Genomic DNA, 27,228 nt, shown 5'->3' on the forward strand with positions numbered 1-27,228 from the left:
AGGGGGCCTCCCTACCCTCGGCTGAGTTAGCAGTGAAGCCCTGGGCTCCTTTTTCCCCAGGTGAGGGGGCCTCCCTACCCTCGGCTGAGTTAGCAGTGAAGCCCTGGGCTCCTTTTTCCCCAGGTGAGGGGGCCTACCTACCCTCGGCTGAGTTAGCAGTGAAGCCCTGGGCTCCTTTTTCCCCAGGTGAGGGGGCCTCCCTACCCTCGGCTGAGTTAGCAGTGAAGCCCTGGGCTCCTTTTTCCCCAGGTGAGGTGGCCTCCCTACCCTCGGCTGAGTTAGCAGTGAAGCCCTGGGCTCCTTTTTCCCCAGGTGAGGGGGCCTCCCTACCCTCGGCTGAGTTAGCAGTGAAGCCCTGGGCTCCTTTTTCCCCAGCTGAGGGGGCCTCCCTACCCTCGGCTGAGTTAGCAGTGAAGCCCTGGGCTCCTTTTTCCCCAGGTGAGGGAGCCTCCCTACCCTCGGCTGAGTTAGCAGTGAAGCCCTGGGCTCCTTTTTCCCCAGGTGAGGGGGCCTCCCTACCCTCGGCTGAGTTAGCAGTGAAGCCCTGGGCTCCACTATATTAGATCTGTTATTCATTTAGCCGGCACTTGTATCCAGAGAGTACATTTTTTTAATACTTTTTTTTCCTGTACTGGTCCCCCCTGGGAATTGAACCCACAACGTTGGCTTTGCAAGCACCATGTGCCATACCATCAATTGTTTGGTCGTTAGGCTGTTGGTTGACCGAGATTGTTTTAGTCGAGCAGTAACAAATATATATACACTGCTCAAAAAAATAAAGGGAACACTTAAACAACACAATGTAACTCCAAGTCAATCACACTTCTGTGAAATCAAACTGTCCACTTAGGAAGCAACACTGATTGACAATAAATTTCACATGCTGTTGTGCAAATGGAATAGACAAAAGGTGGAAATTATAGGCAATTAGCAAGACACCCCCCCAAAAAAGGAGTGATTCTGCAGGTGGTGACCACAGACCACTTCTCAGTTCCTATGCTTCCTGGCTGATGTTTTGGTCACTTTTGAATGCTGCTTGTAACTACACGGGAAATCTACCAACTCCACCCCAGGGCCCAGATCTGACAGGGGTGTCGCCATAATAGATGAACCTCCGCCCTTCTGTCTGGGTTCTGCTGCTCCACAGCTGTTTGTGATTGAGGCCTCTTTTTTAAGCGGGTGTGCAATGGATTATGGTCATTGTAGTTAATTACCACATTTTCTGCACTAACCCCATGTAGAATATTGGCCTGTTGGAAACTACAACTCCCTACTACATCACACAGTTCAGTCTGGATCTGATTTATCTCTCGATAAACTACATCTCCCTACTACATCACACAGTTCAGGCTGGATCTGATTTATCTCTACAGAAACTACAACTCCCTACTACATCACACAGTTCAGGCTGGATCTGATTTATCTCTACAGAAACTACAACTCCCTACTACATCACACAGTTCAGGCTGGATCTGATTTATCTCTACAGAAACTACAACTCCCTACTACATCACACAGTTCAGTCTGGGTCTGATTTATCTCTAGAGAAACTACAACTCCCTACTGCATCACACAGTTCAGGCTGGATCTGATTTATCTCTAGAGAAGCTACAACTCCCTACTACATCAGGTTCTACTAAGCTATATGGAATGTTCTTATAACTGAGCGATATAAGAAAGATCAGGAAAATAAAACAAATTATTCTTCATATTAGTTTGATGCCCAAACTGTGCGGTTGCTACAGACAATTTTGGGGTGTTTTATGGTCTGACAAACTCTCTCTTTCTCTCTTTCTTTCTCTCTCTCTCTTTCTCTCACCCCCCCCCCCCCCCCACACACACTTTGTTTAACGTTTATTACATTTGCTGTTCAAGGTCAAATCACAAGAAACAGTTCCGTCTGTATTGTTCTTCTTCCATGCTGTTCTCCCACACAGAATGAGGACTTCACATTGCCTAACACAGTACATATGTCCTGATGAAACTCTCTCTAGTACTCTGGGACAACCCTTGGCCGTGGTGCCAGACCTTGTTCAGAGAGAGAGACAGGGGGGAGGGGAGAGAGAAAGGGAGAGAGAGGGAGAGAGAGGGGGGGGAGAGGGAGAGAGCAGAGAGAGGGAGAACATGTGAGAGGGAGAGAGAGAGAGAGAGAGAGAGAATAATGGGGGAGAGAGAGAGAAATAGAGAGAAGCCTATTCTCTGGGACAACCGTTGGCCGTGGTGCCAGACCTTGTTCAGAGAGAGAGACAGGTGGGGTGGGAGAGAACATGTGAGAGAGAGGGGAGGGGAGAGGGAGAGAGAGAGAACATGTGAGAGAGGGAGGGGAGAGAGAGAGAAAGAGAGAGAAGCCTATTCTCTGGGACAACCCTTGGCCGTGGTGCCAGACCTTGTTCAGAGAGAGAGAGAGAACATGTGAGAGAGGGAGGGGAGAGAGAGAGAACATGGGAGAGAGCAGAGAGAGAATAATGGGGGAGAGAGAGAGAGAACATGGGAGAGAGCAGAGAGAGAATAATGGGGGAGAGAGAGAGAGAACATGGGAGAGAGCAGAGAGAGAATAATGGGGGATAGAGAGAGAGAGAGAGAAGCCTATTCTGAGGGGAGAGAGAATAGCGTCAAATATTTCTCCACACTACCAACAATCACTCTGCCTATTTGTCTTTGATTGTCAACGTGGATGTTTTGGTGTAACGTGTTATTTTTCAGGGTGCTGAAGGCTCTGAAAGCCACAGCATTAACGCTGTCTCTAAAGTGCATACTGTGTGACTTTGGCTTAGTGGTTACTTACTGTTCCTTCCTCTTTTCTCCTATTTCTCTGCAGCTCGTAGACTCAAGGTATCAGATTTTCATCTCTCTGTGTGTCTTTTGGGCGGCCGGGGCTTGTTAGAGGTACTAGAGATTGCGGTCTCTCCTTTCCATCCTAACGTCTCTTTCATACCTCAGTTTTTGGCCTCGTACGCTTCTCTGATCAGTCAGTATCGTTTCCACTATGCTTGTTAAATTGTTTCTTGCTTCATTTTCATAAACATTTTCTGTAATCCCAATTTTACCATAATCATTTTCTGTATTCCTAATTCTACCATAATAATTTTCTGTATTCCTAATTCTACCATAATAATTTTCTGTATTCCTAATTCTACCATAATAATTTTCTGTATTCCTAATTCTACCATAATCATTTTCTGTAATCCCAATTTTACCATAATCAATTTCTGTATTCCTAATTCTACCATAATAATTTTCTGTATTCCTAATTCTAACATAATAATTTTCTGTATTCCTAATTCTACCATAATCATTTTCTGTAATCCCAATTTTACCATAATCAATTTCTGTATTCCTAATTCTACCATAATAATTTTCTGTATTCCTAATTCTACCATAATAATTTTCTGTAATCCTAATTCTACCATAATCAATTTCTGTATTCCTAATTTTACCATAATCATTTTCTGTAATCCAAAATGTTTTCTCTATCACTATTACATGTATTTATCAGAAACTCAATACACTAAATTATACTATAATAACTTTGGAAAAGACTCTCAGAAGAAATACAGTAGAGAGACAGAGTAAAAGTCTGAGACTAATAGCTAAATTGTTATCCACCAATGAGTCAGTGTTCAGACATGTGTTCATCAGGAACTGTTATCAGAGCTCTGAACAGTGTTCGATGACTCACTAAAGTAGGAGACATTTCTGAACAACACTCTGACTCACTACCGGTGAGAAAGGCCAGAGTAGTCGATGATAGATCCACCCCAGAAAGATAAACCTGGAGAATGTATCACAAGCTTCTATCACATATCACAGGACCAGAGGTTCATTAGGTAGAAAAACAGTCACAATACACAAACACAGAAAACGAGTAAAACAACAAAGACGGAATGGAATAGTTGGTTGCTATGCTACAGGCTTTGGGTCCGTGTTCCGCTCTGCTGTTAGCTTAGCTCGTTGCTATTTATACCCTCTACCCCCTGTGCCTGTCCCAGACCTGGATTCAAGCACTATTCAAATCGTTGAAAAACGCTGAGCTTTTGCTTTGGCTTGCCTGGAGTGCCATGTGGATGAGGTTTGCAGTTGTACACCTACTTCATTGGTTCCATTGCAACAGACAAGCTCAATCAACCCCCTCTATAAAGTATTTGAAATGACTTTGAATAGTAATTGAACCCAGGATGTGGCCTGAGCACTGCAACACCCACCCAGTCCTCTTATAAATATATCCCATGTGCCAATAGGTCAGGAGAGATCTCCACTCTCATAGACAATAGAGCAGGCTATTGGTTCCATTGCTACAGGCAAATTCAATCAAAGCCCGGCTAAAGTATTGTAAATGATTTGGCTGTGCAGCACCCACCCGGGCCACTGACTGTATTGACAGTATATCGTGTCCTGTGTCAGTATGTCAGGGGGAATCTCTGCTAGCATAGCCACCAGCAGGCTACGAGCCGAGGGAATGGGCTCCAACGACCACGCCGTACCCTTCCTTAACCAGGTCAGTTTGTTTGTTTCTAATGGTTTTGAAACTGTGGCCTGTATCCCTATCCACTACATAGTGCACTACTTTAGACCAGAGCCCTATCCACTACATAGTGCACTACTTTAGACCAGAGCCCTATCCACTACATAGTGCACTACTTTAGACCAGAGCCCTATCCACTACATAGTGCACTACTTTAGACCAGAGCCCTATCCACTACATAGTGCACTACTTTAGACCAGAGCCCTATCCACTACATAGTGCACTACTTTAGACCAGAGCCCTATGGCACCCTATCCACTACATAGTGCACTACTTTAGACCAGAGCCCTATCCACTACATAGTGCACTACTTTAGACCAGAGCCCTATCCACTACATAGTGCACTACTTTAGACCAGAGCCCTATCCACTACATAGTGCACTACTTTAGACCAGAGCCCTATCCACTACATAGTGCACTACTTTAGACCAGAGCCCTATCCACTACATAGTGCACTACTTTAGACCAGAGCCCTATCCACTACATAGTGCACTACTTTAGACCAGAGCCCTATCCACTACATAGTGCACTACTTTAGACCAGAGCCCTATCCACTACATAGTGCACTACTTTAGACCAGAGCCCTATCCACTACATAGTGCACTACTTTAGACCAGAGCCCTATCCACTACATAGTGCACTACTTTAGACCAGAGCCCTATTCCCTATATAGTGCACTACTTTAGACCAGAGCCCTATCCACTACATAGTGCACTACTTTAGACCAGAGCCCTATCCACTACATAGTGCACTACTTTAGACCAGAGCCCTATCCACTACATAGTGCACTACTTTAGACCAGAGCCCTATCCACTACATAGTGCACTACTTTAGACCAGAGCCCTATCCACTACATAGTGCACTACTTTAGACCAGAGCCCTATCCACTACATAGTGCACTACTTTAGACCAGAGCCCTATGGCACCCTATCCACTACATAGTGCACTACTTTAGACCAGAGCCCTATGGCACCCTATCCACTACATAGTGCACTACTTTAGACCACGGCCCTATGGCACCCTATCCACTACATAGTGCACTACTTTAGACCAGAGCCCTATCCACTATATAGTGCACTACTTTAGACCACGGCCCTATGGCACCCTATCTACTACATAGTGCACTACTTTAGACCAGAGCCCTATGGCACCCTATCCACTACATAGTGCACTACTTTAGACCACGGCCCATTAGTTACACACAGCCTCTTGTCTTTTATCAGTATTTGTTTTATCTTCGAGGACCACTTTGGGAATTTAATGATTTTTAATTTCTTGATTTAATGCTTTCGAGATTAAATGCACATCTTGTTGCTCTGTCTATTGATGAATGTGTTTCTTTTTTAAAATGAAATGATTTGAATTGACTTCCCCCAGGACTATGAGGCTCTGAGGCAGGAGTGTCTGGAGACGGGGTGTCTGTTTCAGGACCCCTCCTTCCTCGCCGAGCCTCCCTCTCTGGGCTTCAAGGAACTGGCCCCCTTCTCCGCCAAGACCAGGGACGTGCAATGGATGAGGCCCACGGTGAGAGGGGGGAAGAGAGGGTCTGTGTCTTAGTTAAATACTACCCCGAAGTTAGTAGACCCACGGTGAGAGGGAGCGCTAGAGAGACAGAGAGCGGGTGATGGTTGATGATAATTCAGGGTAGTTCAGGGTAATTCAGGGTAATTCAGGGTAGTTCAGGGTAATTCAGGGTAATTCAGGGTAGTTTAGGGTAGTTTAGGGTAGGTCATGGTAGGTCAGGGTAGTTTAGGGTAGTTTAGGGTAGTTTAGGGTAGGTCAGGGTAGGTCAAGGTAGGTCAGGGTAGTTCAGGGTAGTTCAGGGTAATTCAGGGTAGTTCAGGGTAATTCAGGGTAGTTTAGGGTAGTTCAGGGTAGTTTAGGGTAGGTCAAGGTAGGTCAGGGTAGTTTAGGGTAGTTCAGGGTAGTTTAGGGTAGTACAGGGTAGTTCAGGGTAGGTCAAGGTAGTTCAGGGTAGTTCAGGGTAGTTTAGGGTAGGTAAGGTAGTTCAGGGTAGTTCAGGGTAGTTCAGGGTAGTTTAGGGTAGTTCAGGGTAGTTTAGGGTAGGTCAAGGTAGGTCAGGGTAGTTTAGGGTAGTTCAGGGTAGTTTAGGGTAGGTCAAGGTAGGTCAGGGTAGTTTAGGGTAGGTCAAGGTAGGTCAGGGTAGTTCAGGGTAGTTTAGGGTAGGTCAAGGTAGGTCAGGGTAGTTTAGGGTAGGTCAGGGTAGTTCAGGGTAGGTCAGGGTAGGTCAGGGTAGTTTAGGGTAGTTCAGGGTAGTTCAGGGTAGGTCAGGGTAGTTTAGGGTAGGTCACGGTAGTTCAGGGTAGTTTAGGGTAGGTCACGGTAGTTCAGGGTAGTTCAGGGTAGGTCAAGGTAGGTCAGGGTAATTCAGGGTAGTTCAGGGTAGGTCAAGGTAGTTCAGGGTAGTTTAGGGTAGGTAAGGTAGTTCAGGGTAGTTCAGGGTAGTTTAGGGTAGTTCAGGGTAGTTTAGGGTAGGTCAAGGTAGGTCAGGGTAGTTTAGGGTAGTTCAGGGTAGTTTAGGGTAGTTCAGGGTAGTTTAGGGTAGGTCAAGGTAGGTCAGGGTAGTTTAGGGTAGTTCAGGGTAGTTCAGGGTAGTTTAGGGTAGGTCAAGGTAGGTCAGGGTAGTTTAGGGTAGGTCAAGGTAGGTCAGGGTAGTTCAGGGTAGTTTAGGGTAGGTCAAGGTAGGTCAGGGTAGGTCAGGGTAGTTCAGGGTAGTTCAGGGTAGTTTAGGGTAGTTCAGGGTAATTTAGGGTAGGTCACGGTAGTTCAGGGTAGTTCAGGGTAGTTCAGGGTAAGTCTAGGTAGTTCAGGGTAGTTCAGGGTAGTTCAGGGTAGGTCAGGGTAGTTCAGGGTAGGTCAGGGTAGTTCAGGGTAGTTCAGGGTAATTCAGGGTAGCCTAGAGGTCAGAGTTTTGGGCCAGTAACTGGAAGGTTGCTGGATTGAATCCCCCGAGTTGACAAGGTACAAATCTGTCATTCTGCCCCTGAGCAAGGAAGTTAACCCACTGTTCCCCGGGTGTTGAAGACATGGATGTGTCATTAAGCCCCCCCCCCCCCCCCCCCCCCCCCCACCGCACCTCTCTGATTCAGAGGGTTAAATGCAGAACACACATTTCAGTTGAAGACATTCAGTTGGACAACTGACGAGGTATCCCCCTTTCCCTTTAGTTGATTAGTAGGGAGAGGCGTGTCATTGGTTTGAGAGCTGATGTTAGTCAGTTATAGGGTCAGTTATAGGGTCAGTTATAGGGTCAGTAATAGGGCCAGTTATAGGGTCAGTTATAGGGTCAGTTATAGGGTCAGTTATAGGGTCAGTTATAGGGTCAGTTATAGGGTCAGTAATAGGGCCAGTTATAGGGTCAGTTATAGGGTCAGTTATAGGGTCAGTTATAGGGCCAGTTATAGGGCCAGTTATAGGGTCAGTTATAGGGTCAGTTATAGGGTCAGTTATAGGGCCAGTTATAGGGTCAGTAATAGGGCCAGTTATAGGGTCAGTTATAGGGTCAGTTATAGGGTCAGTTATAGGGTCAGTTATAGGGCCAGTTATAGGGTCAGTTATAGGGTCAGTTATAGGGTCAGTTATAGGGTCAGTTATAGGGCCAGTTATAGGGCCAGTTATAGGGTCAGTTATAGGGTCAGTTATAGGGTCAGTTATAGGGTCAGTTATAGGGTCAGTAATAGGGCCAGTTATAGGGTCAGTTATAGGGTCAGTTATAGGGTCAGTTATAGGGCCAGTTATAGGGCCAGTTATAGGGTCAGTTATAGGGTCAGTTATAGGGTCAGTTATAGGGTCAGTTATAGGGTCAGTAATAGGGCCAGTTATAGGGTCAGTTATAGGGTCAGTTATAGGGTCAGTTATAGGGTCAGTTATAGGGTCAGTTATAGGGTCAGTAATAGGGCCAGTTATAGGGTCAGTTATAGGGTCAGTTATAGGGTCAGTTATAGGGCCAGTTATAGGGCCAGTTATAGGGTCAGTTATAGGGTCAGTTATAGGGTCAGTTATAGGGCCAGTTATAGGGTCAGTAATAGGGCCAGTTATAGGGTCAGTTATAGGGTCAGTTATAGGGTCAGTTATAGGGTCAGTTATAGGGCCAGTTATAGGGTCAGTTATAGGGTCAGTTATAGGGTCAGTTATAGGGTCAGTTATAGGGCCAGTTATAGGGCCAGTTATAGGGTCAGTTATAGGGTCAGTTATAGGGTCAGTTATAGGGTCAGTTATAGGGTCAGTAATAGGGCCAGTTATAGGGTCAGTTATAGGGTCAGTTATAGGGTCAGTAATAGGGTCAGTAATAGGGTCAGTAATAGGGTCAGTAATAGGGCCAGTTATAGGGTCAGTTATAGGGTCAGTTATAGGGTCAGTTATAGGGTCAGTTATAGGGTCAGTTATAGGGTCAGTTATAGGGTCAGTTATAGGGGTCAGTTATAGGGTCAGTTATAGGGCCAGTTATAGGGTCAGTTATAGGGTCAGTTATAGGGTCAGTTATAGGGTCAGTAATAGGGTCAGTTATAGGGTCAGTTATAGGGTCAGTTATAGGGTCAGTTATAGGGTCAGTAATAGGGTCAGTAATAGGGTCAGTAATAGGGCCAGTTATAGGGTCAGTTATAGGGTCAGTTATAGGGTCAGTTATAGGGTCAGTTATAGGGTCAGTTAACAGGCCAGTTAACAGGTCAGTTATAGGGTCAGTTATAGGGTCAGTTATAGGGTCAGTTATAGGGGTCAGTTATAGGGTCAGTTATAGGGCCAGTTATAGGGTCAGTTATAGGGTCAGTTATAGGGTCAGTTATAGGGGTCAGTAATAGGGTCAGTTAACATGCCAGTTAACAGGTCAGTTATAGGGTCAGTTATAGGGTCAGTTGTAGGGTCAGTTGTAGGGTCAGTTATAGGGTCAGTTATAGGGTCAGTTATAGGGTCAGTTAACGGGTCAGTTATAGGGTCAGTTATAGGGCCAGTTATAGGGTCAGTTATAGGGTCAGTTATAGGGGTCAGTTAACAGGTCAGTTATAGGGTCAGTTATAGGGTCAGTTATAGGGTCAGTTATGGGGTCAGTTATAGGGTCAGTTATAGGGTCAGTTAACAGGTCAGTTATAGGGTCAGTTATAGGGTCAGTTATAGGGTCAGTTATAGGGTCAGTTATAGTGGACAGTATGTATACTACACACACAGATCACATTGATCCAACGGCCACCAGTGTTGTTGTTTACGCCATGGACCCATAATACACTGCAGGACCGTTGTATTCCTACATCCTTGTCTATAAAGCAGCGTGCCTGTCACGCTCTGCCACTGCAGCTGCTGCTATGGCTGGCATGTGTTGGGGACAAGAAGAAACAGACACTCAGCTTGATCAGTGTCGTATGACCTGTGTTGGTGTGTATTGCTGAACCGTTATATTGCCAATCTAGACTATAGCATGGCTGCCACTGTGACTGGCCTGTGTGGCAGACTGGCAGTGTGGAACGAGTAGAGACAGTTAGGAAGGAACCTCTCAGTCAGTCCAGTAGAGACAGGAACAGGAAGGAACCTCTCAGTCAGTCCAGTAGAGACAGGAACAGGAAGGAACCTCTCAGTCAGTCCAGTAGAGACAGGAACAGGAAGGAACCTCTCAGTCAGTCCAGTAGAGACAGGAACAGGAAGGAACTTCTCAGTCAGTCCAGTAGAGACAGGAACAGGAAGGAACCTCTCAGTCAGTCCAGTAGAGACAGGAACAGGAAGAACCTCTCAGTCAGTCCAGTAGACACAGGAACAGGAAGGAACCTCTCAGTCAGTCCAGTAGACACAGGAACAGGAAGGAACCTCTCAGTCAGTCCAGTAGAGACAGGAACAGGAAGGAACCTCTCAGTCAGTCCAGTAGACACAGGAACAGGAAGGAACCTCTCAGTCAGTCCAGTAGAGACAGGAACAGGAAGGAACCTCTCAGTCAGTCCAGTAGAGACAGGAACAGGAAGGAACCTCTCAGTCAGACCAGTAGAGACAGGAACAGGAAGGAACCTCTCAGTCAGTCCAGTAGAGACAGTTAGAAAGGAACCTCTCAGTCAGTCCAGTAGAGACAGGAACAGGAAGGAACCTCTCAGTCAGTCCAGTAGAGACAGGAACAGGAAGGAACCTCTCAGTCAGTCCAGTAGAGACAGGAACAGGAAGCCTCAGTAACAGAAATGCTGTAAATGTACTGTAAATGTACTGTAAATGTAATGTACTGTAAATGTACTGTAAATGTAATGTACTGTAAATGTACTGTAAATGTAGTGTACTGTAAATGTAATGTACTGTAAATGTACTGTAAATGTAGTGTACTGTAAATGCAATGTACTGTAAATGTACTGTACTGTAAATGTAATGTAATGTACTGTAAATGTACTGTAAATGTACTGTAAATGTAATGTACTGTAAATGTAATGTACTGTAAATGTAATGTACTGTAAATGTAATGTACTGTAAATGTGATGTACATGTACTGTAAATGTAATGTACTGTAAATGTAATGTACTTTAAATGTACTCTAAATGTACTTAAATGTACTGTAAATGTAATGTACTGTAAATGTAATGTACTGTAAATGTAATGTACTGTAAATGTACTTCCAGGTCAATTTAATTGTTGAATTGTCAGAAGATCCATATGAAAAATATAGTCCCTCTCACTTCCAGTCAGTTAGTTTTACCAGAGTCTAATCCAGTCCTCCCTGTCCTTCCTTCCAGGAGCTGACAGATGACCCTCAGTTCATCCTGGGAGGAGCTACCAGAACAGATATCTGCCAGGGAGCGCTAGGTGAGTTCTGCGTAAACAGATACCAAAAGTCTTCAAAAAAGAGATTCTAGTACTACCTGAAAGGCTCTTTACTAAACCCCCAACGGTCTACTAGTACTACCTGAAAGGCTCTTTACTAAACCCCCAACGGTCTACTAGTACTACCTGAAAGGCTCTTTACTAAACCCCCCAACGGTCTACTAGTACTACCTGAAAGGCTCTTTACTAAACCCCCAACGGTCTACTAGTACTACCTGAAAGGCTCTTTACTAAACCCCCAACGGTCTACTAGTACTACCTGAAAGGCTCTTTACTAAACCCCCAACGGTCTACTAGTACTACCTGAAAGGCTCTTTACTAAACCCCCAACGGTCTACTAGTACTACCTGAAAGGCTCTTTACTAAACCCCCAACGGTCTACTAGTACTACCTGAAAGGCTCTTTACTAAACCCCCAACGGTCTACTAGTACTACCTGAAAGGCTCTTTACTAAACCCCCAACGGTCTACTAGTACTACCTGAAAGGCTCTTTACTAAACCCCCAACGGTCTACTAGTACTACCTGAAAGGCTCTTTACTAAACCCCCAACGGTCTACTAGTACTACCTGAAAGGCTCTTTACTAAACCCCCAACGGTCTACTAGTACTACCTGAAAGGCTCTTTACTAAACCCCCAACGGTCTACTAGTACTACCTGAAAGGCTCTTTACTAAACCCCCAACGGTCTACTAGTACTACCTGAAAGGCTCTTTACTAAACCCCCAACGGTCTACTAGTACTACCTGAAAGGCTCTTTACTAAACCCCCAACGGTCTACCAGTACTACCTGAAAGACTCTTTACTAAACCCCCAACGGTCTACTAGTACTACCTGAAAGACTCTTTACTAAACCCCCAACGGTCTACTAGTACTACCTGAAAGGCTCTTTACTAAACCCCCAACGGTCTACTAGTACTACCTGAAAGGCTCTTTACTAAACCCCCAACGGTCTACTAGTACTACCTGAAAGGCTCTTTACTAAACCCCCAACGGTCTACTAGTACTACCTGAAAGGCTCTTTACTAAACCCCCAACGGTCTACTAGTACTACCTGAAAGGCTCTTTGTTAAACCCCCAACGGTCTACTAGTACTACCTGAAAGGCTCTTTGTTAAACCCCCAATGGTCTACTAGTACTACCTGAAAGGCTCTTTACTAAACCCCCAACGGTCTACTAGTACTACCTGAAAGGCTCTTTACTAAACCCCCAACGGTCTACTAGTACTACCTGAAAGGCTCTTTACTAAACCCCCAACGGTCTACTAGTACTACCTGAAAGGCTCTTTACTAAACCCCCAACGGTCTACTAGTACTACCTGAAAGGCTCTTTACTAAACCCCCAACGGTCTACTAGTACTACCTGAAAGGCTCTTTACTAAACCCCCAACGGTCTACTAGTACTACCTGAAAGGCTCTTTACTAAACCCCCAACGGTCTACTAGTACTACCTGAAAGGCTCTTTACTAAACCCCCAACGGTCTACTAGTACTACCTGAAAGGCTCTTTGTTAAACCCCCAACGGTCTACTAGTACTACCTGAAAGGCTCTTTACTAAACCCCCAACAGTCTACTAGTACTACCTGAAAGGCTCTTTACTAAACCCCCAACGGTCTACTAGTACTACCTGAAAGGCTCTTTACTAAACCCCCAACGGTCTACTAGTACTACCTGAAAGGCTCTTTGTTAAACCCCCCAACGGTCTACTAGTACTACCTGAAAGGCTCTTTACTAAACCCCCAACGGTCTACTAGTACTACCTGAAAGGCTCTTTGTTAAACCCCCAACGGTCTACTAGTACTACCTGAAAGGCTCTTTACTAAACCCCCAACGGTCTACTAGTACTACCTGAAAGGCTCTTTACTAAACCCCCAACGGTCTACTAGTACTACCTGAAAGGCTCTTTGTTAAACCCCCAACGGTCTACTAGTACTACCTGAAAGGCTCTTTACTAAACCCCCAACGGTCTACTAGTACTACCTGAAAGGCTCTTTACTAAACCCCCAACGGTCTACTAGTACTACCTGAAAGGCTCTTTACTAAACCCCCAACGGTCTACTAGTACTACCTGAAAGGCTCTTTACTAAACCCCCAACGGTCTACTAGTACTACCTGAAAGACTCTTTACTAAACCCCCAACGGTCTACTAGTACTACCTGAAAGGCTCTTTACTAAACCCCCAACGGTCTACTAGTACTACCTGAAAGGCTCTTTACTAAACCCCCAACGGTCTACTAGTACTACCTGAAAGGCTCTTTACTAAACCCCCAACGGTCTACTAGTACTACCTGAAAGGCTCTTTGTTAAACCCCCAACGGTCTACTAGTACTACCTGAAAGGCTCTTTACTAAACCCCCAACGGTCTACTAGTACTACCTGAAAGGCTCTTTACTAAACCCCCAACGGTCTACTAGTACTACCTGAAAGGCTCTTTACTAAACCCCCAACGGTCTACTAGTACTACCTGAAAGGCTCTTTACTAAACCCCCAACGGTCTACTAGTACTACCTGAAAGGCTCTTTACTAAACCCCCAACGGTCTACTAGTACTACCTGAAAGGCTCTTTACTAAACCCCCAACGGTCTACTAGTACTACCTGAAAGGCTCTTTACTAAATCCCCAACGGTCTACTAGTACTACCTGAAAGGCTCTTTACTAAACCCCCAACGGTCTACTAGTACTACCTGAAAGGCTCTTTGTTAAACCCCCAACGGTCTACTAGTACTACCTGAAAGGCTCTTTACTGAACCCCCAACGGTCTACTAGTACTACCTGAAAGGCTCTTTACTAAACCCCCAACGGTCTACTAGTACTACCTGAAAGGCTCTTTACTAAACCCCCAACGGTCTACTAGTACTACCTGAAAGGCTCTTTACTAAACCCCCAACGGTCTACTAGTACTACCTGAAAGGCTCTTTACTAAACCCCCAACGGTCTACTAGTACTACCTGAAAGGCTCTTTACTAAACCCCCAACGGTCTACTAGTACTACCTGAAAGGCTCTTTACTAAACCCCCAACGGTCTACTAGTACTACCTGAAAGGCTCTTTACTAAACCCCCAACGGTCTACTAGTACTACCTGAAAGGCTCTTTACTAAACCCCCAACGGTCTACTAGTACTACCTGAAAGGCTCTTTACTAAACCCCCAACGGTCTACTAGTACTACCTGAAAGGCTCTTTACTAAACCCCCAACGGTCTACTAGTACTACCTGAAAGGCTCTTTACTAAACCCCCAACGGTCTACTAGTACTACCTGAAAGGCTCTTTACTAAACCCCCAACGGTCTACTAGTACTACCTGAAAGGCTCTTTACTAAACCCCCAACGGTCTACTAGTACTACCTGAAAGGCTCTTTACTAAACCCCCAACGGTCTACTAGTACTACCTGAAAGGCTCTTTGTTAAACCCCCAACGGTCTACTAGTACTACCTGAAAGGCTCTTTACTAAACCCCCAACAGTCTACTAGTACTACCTGAAAGGCTCTTTACTAAACCCCCAACGGTCTACTAGTACTACCTGAAAGGCTCTTTACTAAACCCCCAACGGTCTACTAGTACTACCTGAAAGGCTCTTTGCTAAACCCCCCAACGGTCTACTAGTACTACCTGAAAGGCTCTTTACTAAACCCCCAACGGTCTACTAGTACTACCTGAAAGGCTCTTTACTAAACCCCCAACGGTCTACTAGTACTACCTGAAAGGCTCTTTACTAAACCCCCAACGGTCTACTAGTACTACCTGAAAGGCTCTTTACTAAACCCCCAACGGTCTACTAGTACTACCTGAAAGGCACTTTACTAAACCCCCAACGGTCTACTAGTACTACCTGAAAGGCTCTTTACTAAACCCCCAACGGTCTACTAGTACTACCTGAAAGGCTCTTTACTAAACCCCCAACGGTCTACTAGTACTACCTGAAAGACTCTTTACTAAACCCCCAACGGTCTACTAGTACTACCTGAAAGGCTCTTTACTAAACCCCCAACGGTCTACTAGTACTACCTGAAAGGCTCTTTACTAAACCCCCAACGGTCTACTAGTACTACCTGAAAGGCTCTTTGTTAAACCCCCAATGGTCTACTAGTACTACCTGAAAGGCTCTTTACTAAACCCCCAACGGTCTACTAGTACTACCTGAAAGGCTCTTTACTAAACCCCCAACGGTCTACTAGTACTACCTGAAAGGCTCTTTACTAAACCCCCAACGGTCTACTAGTACTACCTGAAAGGCTCTTTACTAAACCCCCAACGGTCTACTAGTACTACCTGAAAGGCTCTTTGTTAAACCCCCAACGGTCTACTAGTACTACCTGAAAGGCTCTTTACTAAACCCCCAACAGTCTACTAGTACTACCTGAAAGGCTCTTTACTAAACCCCCAACGGTCTACTAGTACTACCTGAAAGGCTCTTTACTAAACCCCCAACGGTCTACTAGTACTACCTGAAAGGCTCTTTGTTAAACCCCCCAACGGTCTACTAGTACTACCTGAAAGGCTCTTTACTAAACCCCCAACGGTCTACTAGTACTACCTGAAAGGCTCTTTACTAAACCCCCAACGGTCTACTAGTACTACCTGAAAGGCTCTTTACTAAACCCCCAACGGTCTACTAGTACTACCTGAAAGGCTCTTTACTAAACCCCCAACGGTCTACTAGTACTACCTGAAAGGCACTTTACTAAACCCCCAACGGTCTACTAGTACTACCTGAAAGGCTCTTTACTAAACCCCCAACGGTCTACTAGTACTACCTGAAAGGCTCTTTACTAAACCCCCAACGGTCTACTAGTACTACCTGAAAGACTCTTTACTAAACCCCCAACGGTCTACTAGTACTACCTGAAAGGCTCTTTACTAAACCCCCAACGGTCTACTAGTACTACCTGAAAGGCTCTTTACTAAACCCCCAACGGTCTACTAGTACTACCTGAAAGGCTCTTTGTTAAACCCCCAATGGTCTACTAGTACTACCTGAAAGGCTCTTTACTAAACCCCCAACGGTCTACTAGTACTACCTGAAAGGCTCTTTACTAAACCCCCAACGGTCTACTAGTACTACCTGAAAGGCTCTTTACTAAACCCCCAACGGTCTACTAGTACTACCTGAAAGGCTCTTTACTAAACCCCCAACGGTCTACTAGTACTACCTGAAAGGCTCTTTACTAAACCCCCAACGGTCTACTAGTACTACCTGAAAGGCTCTTTACTAAACCCCCAACGGTCTACTAGTACTACCTGAAAGGCTCTTTACTAAACCCCCAACGGTCTACTAGTACTACCTGAAAGGCTCTTTACTAAACCCCCAACGGTCTACTAGTACTACCTGAAAGGCTCTTTACTAAACCCCCAACGGTCTACTAGTACTACCTGAAAGGCTCTTTACTAAACCCCCAACGGTCTACTAGTACTACCTGAAAGGCTCTTTACTAAACCCCCAACGGTCTACTAGTACTACCTGAAAGGCTCTTTACTAAACCCACAACGGTCTACTAGTACTACCTGAAAGGCTCTTTACTAAACCCCCAACGGTCTACTAGTACTACCTGAAAGGCTCTTTGTTAAACCCCCAACGGTCTACTAGTACTACCTGAAAGGCTCTTTACTAAACCCCCAACAGTCTACTAGTACTACCTGAAAGGCTCTTTACTAAACCCCCAACGGTCTACTAGTACTACCTGAAAGGCTCTTTACTAAACCCCCAACGGTCTACTAGTACTACCTGAAAGGCTCTTTGTTAAACCCCCCAACGGTCTACTAGTACTACCTGAAAGGCTCTTTACTAAACCCCCAACGGTCTACTAGTACTACCTGAAAGGCTCTTTACTAAACCCCCAACGGTCTACTAGTACTACCTGAAAGACTCTTTACTAAACCCCCAACGGTCTACTAGTACTACCTGAAAGGCTCTTTACTAAACCCCCAACGGTCTACTAGTACTACCTGAAAGGCTCTTTACTAAACCCCCAACGGTCTACTAGTACTACCTGAAAGGCTCTTTACTAAACCCCCAACGGTCTACTAGTACTACCTGAAAGGCTCTTTGTTAAACCCCCAATGGTCTACTAGTACTACCTGAAAGGCTCTTTACTAAACCCCCAACGGTCTACTAGTACTACCTGAAAGGCTCTTTACTAAACCCCCAACGGTCTACTAGTACTACCTGAAAGGCTCTTTACTAAACCCCCAACGGTCTACTAGTACTACCTGAAAGGCTCTTTACTAAACCCCCAACGGTCTACTAGTACTACCTGAAAGGCTCTTTACTAAACCCCCAACGGTCTACTAGTACTACCTGAAAGGCTCTTTACTAAACCCCCAACGGTCTACTAGTACTACCTGAAAGGCTCTTTACTAAACCCCCAACGGTCTACTAGTACTACCTGAAAGGCTCTTTACTAAACCCCCAACGGTCTACTAGTACTACCTGAAAGGCTCTTTACTAAACCCCCAACGGTCTACTAGTACTACCTGAAAGGCTCTTTACTAAACCCCCAACGGTCTACTAGTACTACCTGAAAGGCTCTTTACTAAACCCCCAACGGTCTACTAGTACTACCTGAAAGGCTCTTTACTAAACCCACAACGGTCTACTAGTACTACCTGAAAGGCTCTTTACTAAACCCCCAACGGTCTACTAGTACTACCTGAAAGGCTCTTTGTTAAACCCCCAACGGTCTACTAGTACTACCTGAAAGGCTCTTTACTAAACCCCCAACAGTCTACTAGTACTACCTGAAAGGCTCTTTACTAAACCCCCAACGGTCTACTAGTACTACCTGAAAGGCTCTTTACTAAACCCCCAACGGTCTACTAGTACTACCTGAAAGGCTCTTTGTTAAACCCCCCAACGGTCTACTAGTACTACCTGAAAGGCTCTTTACTAAACCCCCAACGGTCTACTAGTACTACCTGAAAGGCTCTTTACTAAACCCCCAACGGTCTACTAGTACTACCTGAAAGACTCTTTACTAAACCCCCAACGGTCTACTAGTACTACCTGAAAGGCTCTTTACTAAACCCCCAACGGTCTACTAGTACTACCTGAAAGGCTCTTTACTAAACCCCCAACGGTCTACTAGTACTACCTGAAAGGCTCTTTACTAAACCCCCAACGGTCTACCAGTACTACCTGAAAGGCTCTTTACTAAACCCCCAACGGTCTACTAGTACTACCTGAAAGGCTCTTTACTAAACCCCCAACGGTCTACTAGTACTACCTGAAAGGCTCTTTACTAAACCCCCAACGGTCTACTAGTACTACCTGAAAGGCTCTTTACTAAACCCCCAACGGTCTACTAGTACTACCTGAAAGGCTCTTTACTAAACCCCCAACGGTCTACTAGTACTACCTGAAAGGCTCTTTACTAAACCCCCAACGGTCTACTAGTACTACCTGAAAGGCTCTTTACTAAACCCCCAACGGTCTACTAGTACTACCTGAAAGGCTCTTTGTTAAACCCCCAACAGTCTACCACAGTACTTGGCTTGTGCAAGAATGACTGAACACCATAATTACATAGACAAAGTGGTCATTTAGCAGACACTCTTATCCCGAGCGACTTACAGTCAGTGCATTCAATGTCAGGTAGCTAGGTAATACAACTGCCTTCCTTCTCTCCTCTCTCTGGTATTTACAACCAGGATGTACTGATAGTGGTATTTACAACCAGGATGTACTGATAGTGGTATTTACAACCAGGATGTACTGATAGTGGTATTTACAACCAGGATGTACCGATAGTGGTATTTACAACCAGGATGTACTGATAGTGGTATTTACAACCAGGATGTGCTGATAGTGGTATTTACAACCAGGATGTGCTGATAGTGGTATTTACAACCAGGATGTACTGATAGTGGTATTTACAACCAGGATGTACCAGGATGTACTGATAGTGGTATTTACAACCAGGATGTACCAGGATGTACTGATAGTGGTATTTACAACCAGGATGTACCAGGATGTGCTGATAGTGGTATTTACAACCAGGATGTACCAGGATGTGCTGATAGTGGTATTTACAACCAGGATGTACCAGGATGTGCTGATAGTGGTATTTACAACCAGGATGTACCAGGATGTGCTGATAGTGGTATTTACAACCAGGATGTACCAGGATGTACTGATAGTGGTATTTACAACCAGGATGTACCAGGATGTACTGATAGTGGTATTTACAACCAGGATGTACTGATAGTGGTATTTACAACCAGGATGTGCCGATAGTGGTATTTACAACCAGGATGTACTGATAGTGGTATTTACAACCAGGATGTACTGATAGTGGTATTTACAACCAGGATGTACTGATAGTGGTATTTACAACCAGGATGTGCTGATAGTGGTATTTACAACCAGGATGTACCAGGATGTGCTGATAGTGGTATTTACAACCAGGATGTACTGATAGTGGTATTTACAACCAGGATGTGCTGATAGTGGTATTTACAACCAGGATGTACCAGGATGTGCTGATAGTGGTATTTACAACCAGGATGTGCTGATAGTGGTATTTACAACCAGGATGTGCTGATAGTGGTATTTACAACCAGGATGTGCTGATAGTGGTATTTACAACCAGGATGTACCAGGATGTGCTGATAGTGGTATTTACAACCAGGATGTACTGATAGTGGTATTTACAACCAGGATGTACCAGGATGTACTGATAGTGGTATTTACAACCAGGATGTACCAGGATGTGCTGATAGTGGTATTTACAACCAGGATGTACCAGGATGTGCTGATAGTGGTATTTACAACCAGGATGTGCCGATAGTGGTATTTACAACCAGCATGTGCTGATAGTGGTATTTACAACCAGGATGTGCTGATAGTGGTATTTACAACCAGGATGTACCAGGATGTACCGATAGTGGTATTTACAACCAGGATGTACCAGGATGTGCTGATAGTGGTATTTACAACCAGGATGTACTGATAGTGGTATTTACAACCAGGATGTGCCGATAGTGGTATTTACAACCAGGATGTACCAGGATGTGCTGATAGTGGTATTTACAACCAGGATGTGCCGATAGTGGTATTTACAACCAGCATGTACCAGGATGTGCTGATAGTGGTATTTACAACCAGGATGTGCTGATAGTGGTATTTACAACCAGGATGTGCTGATAGTGGTATTTACAACCAGGATGTGCTGATAGTGGTATTTACAACCAGGATGTGCTGATAGTGGTATTTACAACCAGGATGTACCAGGATGTACTGATAGTGGTATTTACAACCAGGATGTACCAGGATGTACCAGGATGTGCTGATAGTGGTATTTACAACCAGGATGTGCTGATAGTGGTATTTACAACCAGGATGTACCAGGATGTGCTGATAGTGGTATTTACAACCAGGATGTACCAGGATGTGCTGATAGTGGTATTTACAACCAGGATGTACCAGGATGTGCTGATAGTGGTATTTACAACCAGGATGTACCAGGATGTGCCGATAGTGGTATTTACAACCAGGATGTACCAGGATGTACCGATAGTGGTATTTACAACCAGGATGTGCTGATAGTGGTATTTACAACCAGGATGTGCTGATAGTGGTATTTACAACCAGGATGTACTGATAGTGGTATTTACAACCAGGATGTGCTGATAGTGGTATTTACAACCAGGATGTACCAGGATGTGCTGATAGTGGTATTTACAACCAGGATGTACCAGGATGTGCTGATAGTGGTATTTACAACCAGGATGTACCAGGATGTGCTGATAGTGGTATTTACAACCAGGATGTACTGATAGTGGTATTTACAACCAGGATGTACCAGGATGTACTGATAGTGGTATTTACAACCAGGATGTACCAGGATGTACTGATAGTGGTATTTACAACCAGGATGTACCAGGATGTGCTGATAGTGGTATTTACAACCAGGATGTACCAGGATGTGCTGATAGTGGTATTTACAACCAGGATGTACCAGGATGTACTGATAGTGGTATTTACAACCAGGATGTACCAGGATGTACTGATAGTGGTATTTACAACCAGGATGTACCAGGATGTGCTGATAGTGGTATTTGCAACCAGGATGTACCAGGATGTACTGATAGTGGTATTTACAACCAGGATGTGCCGATAGTGGTATTTACAACCAGGATGTACTGATAGTGGTATTTACAACCAGGATGTACTGATAGTGGTATTTACAACCAGGATGTACCAGGATGTACTGATAGTGGTATTTACAACCAGGATGTACTGATAGTGGTATTTACAACCAGGATGTACTGATAGTGGTATTTACAACCAGGATGTACCAGGATGTGCTGATAGTGGTATTTACAACCAGGATGTACTGATAGTGGTATTTACAACCAGGATGTACTGATAGTGGTATTTACAACCAGGATGTACCAGGATGTGCTGATAGTGGTATTTACCACCAGGATGTACTGATAGTGGTATTTACAACCAGGATGTACCAGGATGTACTGATAGTGGTATTTACAACCAGGATGTACTGATAGTGGTATTTACAACCAGGATGTACTGATAGTGGTATTTACAACCAGGATGTACCAGGATGTACTGATAGTGGTATTTACAACCAGGATGTACCAGGATGTGCTGATAGTGGTATTTACAACCAGGATGTACTGATAGTGGTATTTACAACCAGGATGTACTGATAGTGGTATTTACAACCAGGATGTGCTGATAGTGGTATTTACAACCAGGATGTACCAGGATGTGCTGATAGTGGTATTTACAACCAGGATGTACTGATAGTGGTATTTACAACCAGGATGTACCAGGATGTACTGATAGTGGTATTTACAACCAGGATGTACCAGGATGTACTGATAGTGGTATTTACAACCAGGATGTACCAGGATGTGCTGATAGTGGTATTTACAACCAGGATGTACCAGGATGTACCGATAGTGGTATTTACAACCAGGATGTACCAGGATGTGCTGATAGTGGTATTTACAACCAGGATGTACCAGGATGTGCTGATAGTGGTATTTACAACCAGGATGTACCAGGATGTGCTGATAGTGGTATTTACAACCAGGATGTACCAGGATGTACTGATAGTGGTATTTACAACCAGGATGTACCAGGATGTGCCGATAGTGGTATTTACAACCAGGATGTACCAGGATGTGCTGATAGTGGTATTTACAACCAGGATGTACCAGGATGTGCTGATAGTGGTATTTACAACCAGGATGTACCAGGATGTGCTGATAGTGGTATTTACAACCAGGATGTACCAGGATGTGCTGATAGTGGTATTTACAACCAGGATGTACCAGGATGTGCCGATAGTGGTATTTACAACCAGGATGTACCAGGATGTGCTGATAGTGGTATTTACAACCAGGATGTACCAGGATGTGCTGATAGTGGTATTTACAACCAGGATGTACCAGGATGTGCTGATAGTGGTATTTACAACCAGGATGTGCTGATAGTGGTATTTACAACCAGGATGTACTGATAGTGGTATTTACAACCAGGATGTACTGATAGTGGTATTTACAACCAGGATGTACCAGGATGTACTGATAGTGGTATTTACAACCAGGATGTACTGATAGTGGTATTTACAACCAGGATGTACTGATAGTGGTATTTACAACCAGGATGTACCAGGATGTGCTGATAGTGGTATTTACGACCAGGATGTACCAGGATGTGCTGATAGTGGTATTTACAACCAGGATGTACTGATAGTGGTATTTACAACCAGGATGTACTGATAGTGGTATTTACAACCAGGATGTGCCGATAGTGGTATTTACAACCAGGATGTACTGATAGTGGTATTTACAACCAGGATGTACCAGGATGTACTGATAGTGGTATTTACAACCAGGATGTACCAGGATGTGCTGATAGTGGTATTTACAACCAGGATGTACTGATAGTGGTATTTACAACCAGGATGTACCAGGATGTACTGATAGTGGTATTTACAACCAGGATGTACCAGGATGTACTGATAGTGGTATTTACAACCAGGATGTACCAGGATGTGCTGATAGTGGTATTTACAACCAGGATGTACCAGGATGTACTGATAGTGGTATTTACAACCAGGATGTACCAGGATGTACTGATAGTGGTATTTACAACCAGGATGTACCAGGATGTGCTGATAGTGGTATTTACAACCAGGATGTACCAGGATGTGCTGATAGTGGTATTTACAACCAGGATGTACCAGGATGTGCTGATAGTGGTATTTACAACCAGGATGTACCAGGATGTGCTGATAGTGGTATTTACAACCAGGATGTGCTGATAGTGGTATTTACAACCAGGATGTACTGATAGTGGTATTTACAACCAGGATGTGCTGATAGTGGTATTTACAACCAGGATGTACCAGGATGTACTGATAGTGGTATTTACAACCAGGATGTACCAGGATGTGCTGATAGTGGTATTTACAACCAGGATGTGCCGATAGTGGTATTTACAACCAGGATGTACCAGGATGTACTGATAGTGGTATTTACAACCAGGATGTACCAGGATGTGCTGATAGTGGTATTTACAACCAGGATGTACTGATAGTGGTATTTACAACCAGGATGTACCAGGATGTACTGATAGTGGTATTTACAACCAGGATGTACCAGGATGTACTGATAGTGGTATTTACAACCAGGATGTGCTGATAGTGGTATTTACAACCAGGATGTACCAGGATGTGCTGATAGTGGTATTTACAACCAGGATGTACCAGGATGTGCTGATAGTGGTATTTACAACCAGGATGTACCAGGATGTGCTGATAGTGGTATTTACAACCAGGATGTACTGATAGTGGTATTTACAACCAGGATGTGCCGATAGTGGTATTTACAACCAGGATGTGCTGATAGTGGTATTTACAACCAGGATGTGCTGATAGTGGTATTTACAACCAGGATGTGCTGATAGTGGTATTTACAACCAGGATGTACTGATAGTGGTATTTACAACCAGGATGTACTGATAGTGGTATTTACAACCAGGATGTACCAGGATGTGCTGATAGTGGTATTTACAACCAGGATGTACTGATAGTGGTATTTACAACCAGGATGTACTGATAGTGGTATTTACAACCAGGATGTACCAGGATGTGCTGATAGTGGTATTTACAACCAGGATGTACTGATAGTGGTATTTACAACCAGGATGTACTGATAGTGGTATTTACAACCAGGATGTACCAGGATGTACTGATAGTGGTATTTACAACCAGGATGTACCAGGATGTACTGATAGTGGTATTTACAACCAGGATGTACCAGGATGTACTGATAGTGGTATTTACAACCAGGATGTACTGATAGTGGTATTTACAACCAGGATGTACTGATAGTGGTATTTACAACCAGGATGTACTGATAGTGGTATTTACAACCAGGATGTACTGATAGTGGTATTTACAACCAGGATGTACCAGGATGTGCTGATAGTGGTATTTACAACCAGGATGTGCTGATATTGGTATTTACAACCAGGATGTACTGATAGTGGTATTTACAACCAGGATGTACCAGGATGTGCTGATAGTGGTATTTACAACCAGGATGTACCAGGATGTGCTGATAGTGGTATTTACAACCAGGATGTGCTGATAGTGGTATTTACAACCAGGATGTACTGATAGTGGTATTTACAACCAGGATGTACTGATAGTGGTATTTACAACCAGGATGTACCAGGATGTGCTGATAGTGGTATTTACAACCAGGATGTGCTGATAGTGGTATTTACAACCAGGATGTACTGATAGTGGTATTTACAACCAGGATGTACTGATAGTGGTATTTACAACCAGGATGTACTGATAGTGGTATTTACAACCAGGATGTACTGATAGTGGTATTTACAACCAGGATGTACCAGGATGTGCTGATAGTGGTATTTACAACCAGGATGTGCTGATAGTGGTATTTACAACCAGGATGTACCAGGATGTGCTGATAGTGGTATTTACAACCAGGATGTACTGATAGTGGTATTTACAACCAGGATGTACTGATAGTGGTATTTACAACCAGGATGTGCTGATAGTGGTATTTACAACCAGGATGTACCAGGATGTGCTGATAGTGGTATTTACAACCAGGATGTACTGATAGTGGTATTTACAACCAGGATGTACCAGGATGTACTGATAGTGGTATTTACAACCAGGATGTACCAGGATGTACTGATAGTGGTATTTACAACCAGGATGTACCAGGATGTGCTGATAGTGGTATTTACAACCAGGATGTACTGATAGTGGTATTTACAACCAGGATGTACTGATAGTGGTATTTACAACCAGGATGTGCTGATAGTGGTATTTACAACCAGGATGTACCAGGATGTGCTGATAGTGGTATTTACAACCAGGATGTACTGATAGTGGTATTTACAACCAGGATGTACCAGGATGTACTGATAGTGGTATTTACAACCAGGATGTACCAGGATGTACTGATAGTGGTATTTACAACCAGGATGTACCAGGATGTGCTGATAGTGGTATTTACAACCAGGATGTACCAGGATGTACCGATAGTGGTATTTACAACCAGGATGTACCAGGATGTGCTGATAGTGGTATTTACAACCAGGATGTACCAGGATGTGCTGATAGTGGTATTTACAACCAGGATGTACCAGGATGTGCTGATAGTGGTATTTACAACCAGGATGTACCAGGATGTACTGATAGTGGTATTTACAACCAGGATGTACCAAGATGTGCCGATAGTGGTATTTACAACCAGGATGTACCAGGATGTGCTGATAGTGGTATTTACAACCAGGATGTACTGATAGTGGTATTTACAACCAGGATGTACTGATAGTGGTATTTACAACCAGGATGTACCAGGATGTGCTGATAGTGGTATTTACAACCAGGATGTACTGATAGTGGTATTTACAACCAGGATGTACTGATAGTGGTATTTACAACCAGGATGTACCAGGATGTGCTGATAGTGGTATTTACAACCAGGATGTACTGATAGTGGTATTTACAACCAGGATGTACTGATAGTGGTATTTACAACCAGGATGTACCAGGATGTACTGATAGTGGTATTTACAACCAGGATGTACCAGGATGTACTGATAGTGGTATTTACAACCAGGATGTACCAGGATGTACTGATAGTGGTATTTACAACCAGGATGTACTGATAGTGGGATTTACAACCAGGATGTACTGATAGTGGTATTTACAACCAGGATGTACTGATAGTGGTATTTACAACCAGGATGTACTGATAGTGGTATTTACAACCAGGATGTACCAGGATGTGCTGATAGTGGTATTTACAACCAGGATGTGCTGATATTGGTATTTACAACCAGGATGTACTGATAGTGGTATTTACAACCAGAATGTACCAGGATGTGCTGATAGTGGTATTTACAACCAGGATGTACCAGGATGTGCTGATAGTGGTATTTACAACCAGGATGTGCTGATAGTGGTATTTACAACCAGGATGTACTGATAGTGGTATTTACAACCAGGATGTACTGATAGTGGTATTTACAACCAGGATGTACCAGGATGTGCTGATAGTGGTATTTACAACCAGGATGTGCTGATAGTGGTATTTACAACCAGGATGTACTGATAGTGGTATTTACAACCAGGATGTACTGATAGTGGTATTTACAACCAGGATGTACTGATAGTGGTATTTACAACCAGGATGTACTGATAGTGGTATTTACAACCAGGATGTACCAGGATGTGCTGATAGTGGTATTTACAACCAGGATGTGCTGATAGTGGTATTTACAACCAGGATGTACCAGGATGTGCTGATAGTGGTATTTACAACCAGGATGTACTGATAGTGGTATTTACAACCAGGATGTACTGATAGTGGTATTTACAACCAGGATGT

At 44.1% G+C, this 27,228-nt stretch overlaps 1 protein-coding gene across 1 annotated transcript in view; it reads left to right on the plus strand.

Annotated features, from left to right (window-relative positions):
• The window catches only part of LOC129828555 (calpain-1 catalytic subunit-like), an 83,448-nt gene that overhangs the window by 3,955 nt on the left and 52,265 nt on the right, over nt 1-27,228 (plus strand). Inside the window, exons 2-5 of the mRNA XM_055889577.1 lie at nt 2,819-2,832; nt 4,402-4,495; nt 5,900-6,046; nt 11,239-11,308. Coding sequence (XP_055745552.1) covers nt 4,403-4,495; nt 5,900-6,046; nt 11,239-11,308 — 310 coding nt within the window. The 5' untranslated portion in view covers nt 2,819-2,832; nt 4,402. The remainder of the gene's footprint in view (nt 1-2,818; nt 2,833-4,401; nt 4,496-5,899; nt 6,047-11,238; nt 11,309-27,228) is intronic.

Source organism: Salvelinus fontinalis, chromosome 30 (genome assembly GCF_029448725.1).
Source record: "Salvelinus fontinalis isolate EN_2023a chromosome 30, ASM2944872v1, whole genome shotgun sequence".
Taxonomy (NCBI): Eukaryota; Metazoa; Chordata; class Actinopteri; order Salmoniformes; family Salmonidae; genus Salvelinus; species Salvelinus fontinalis.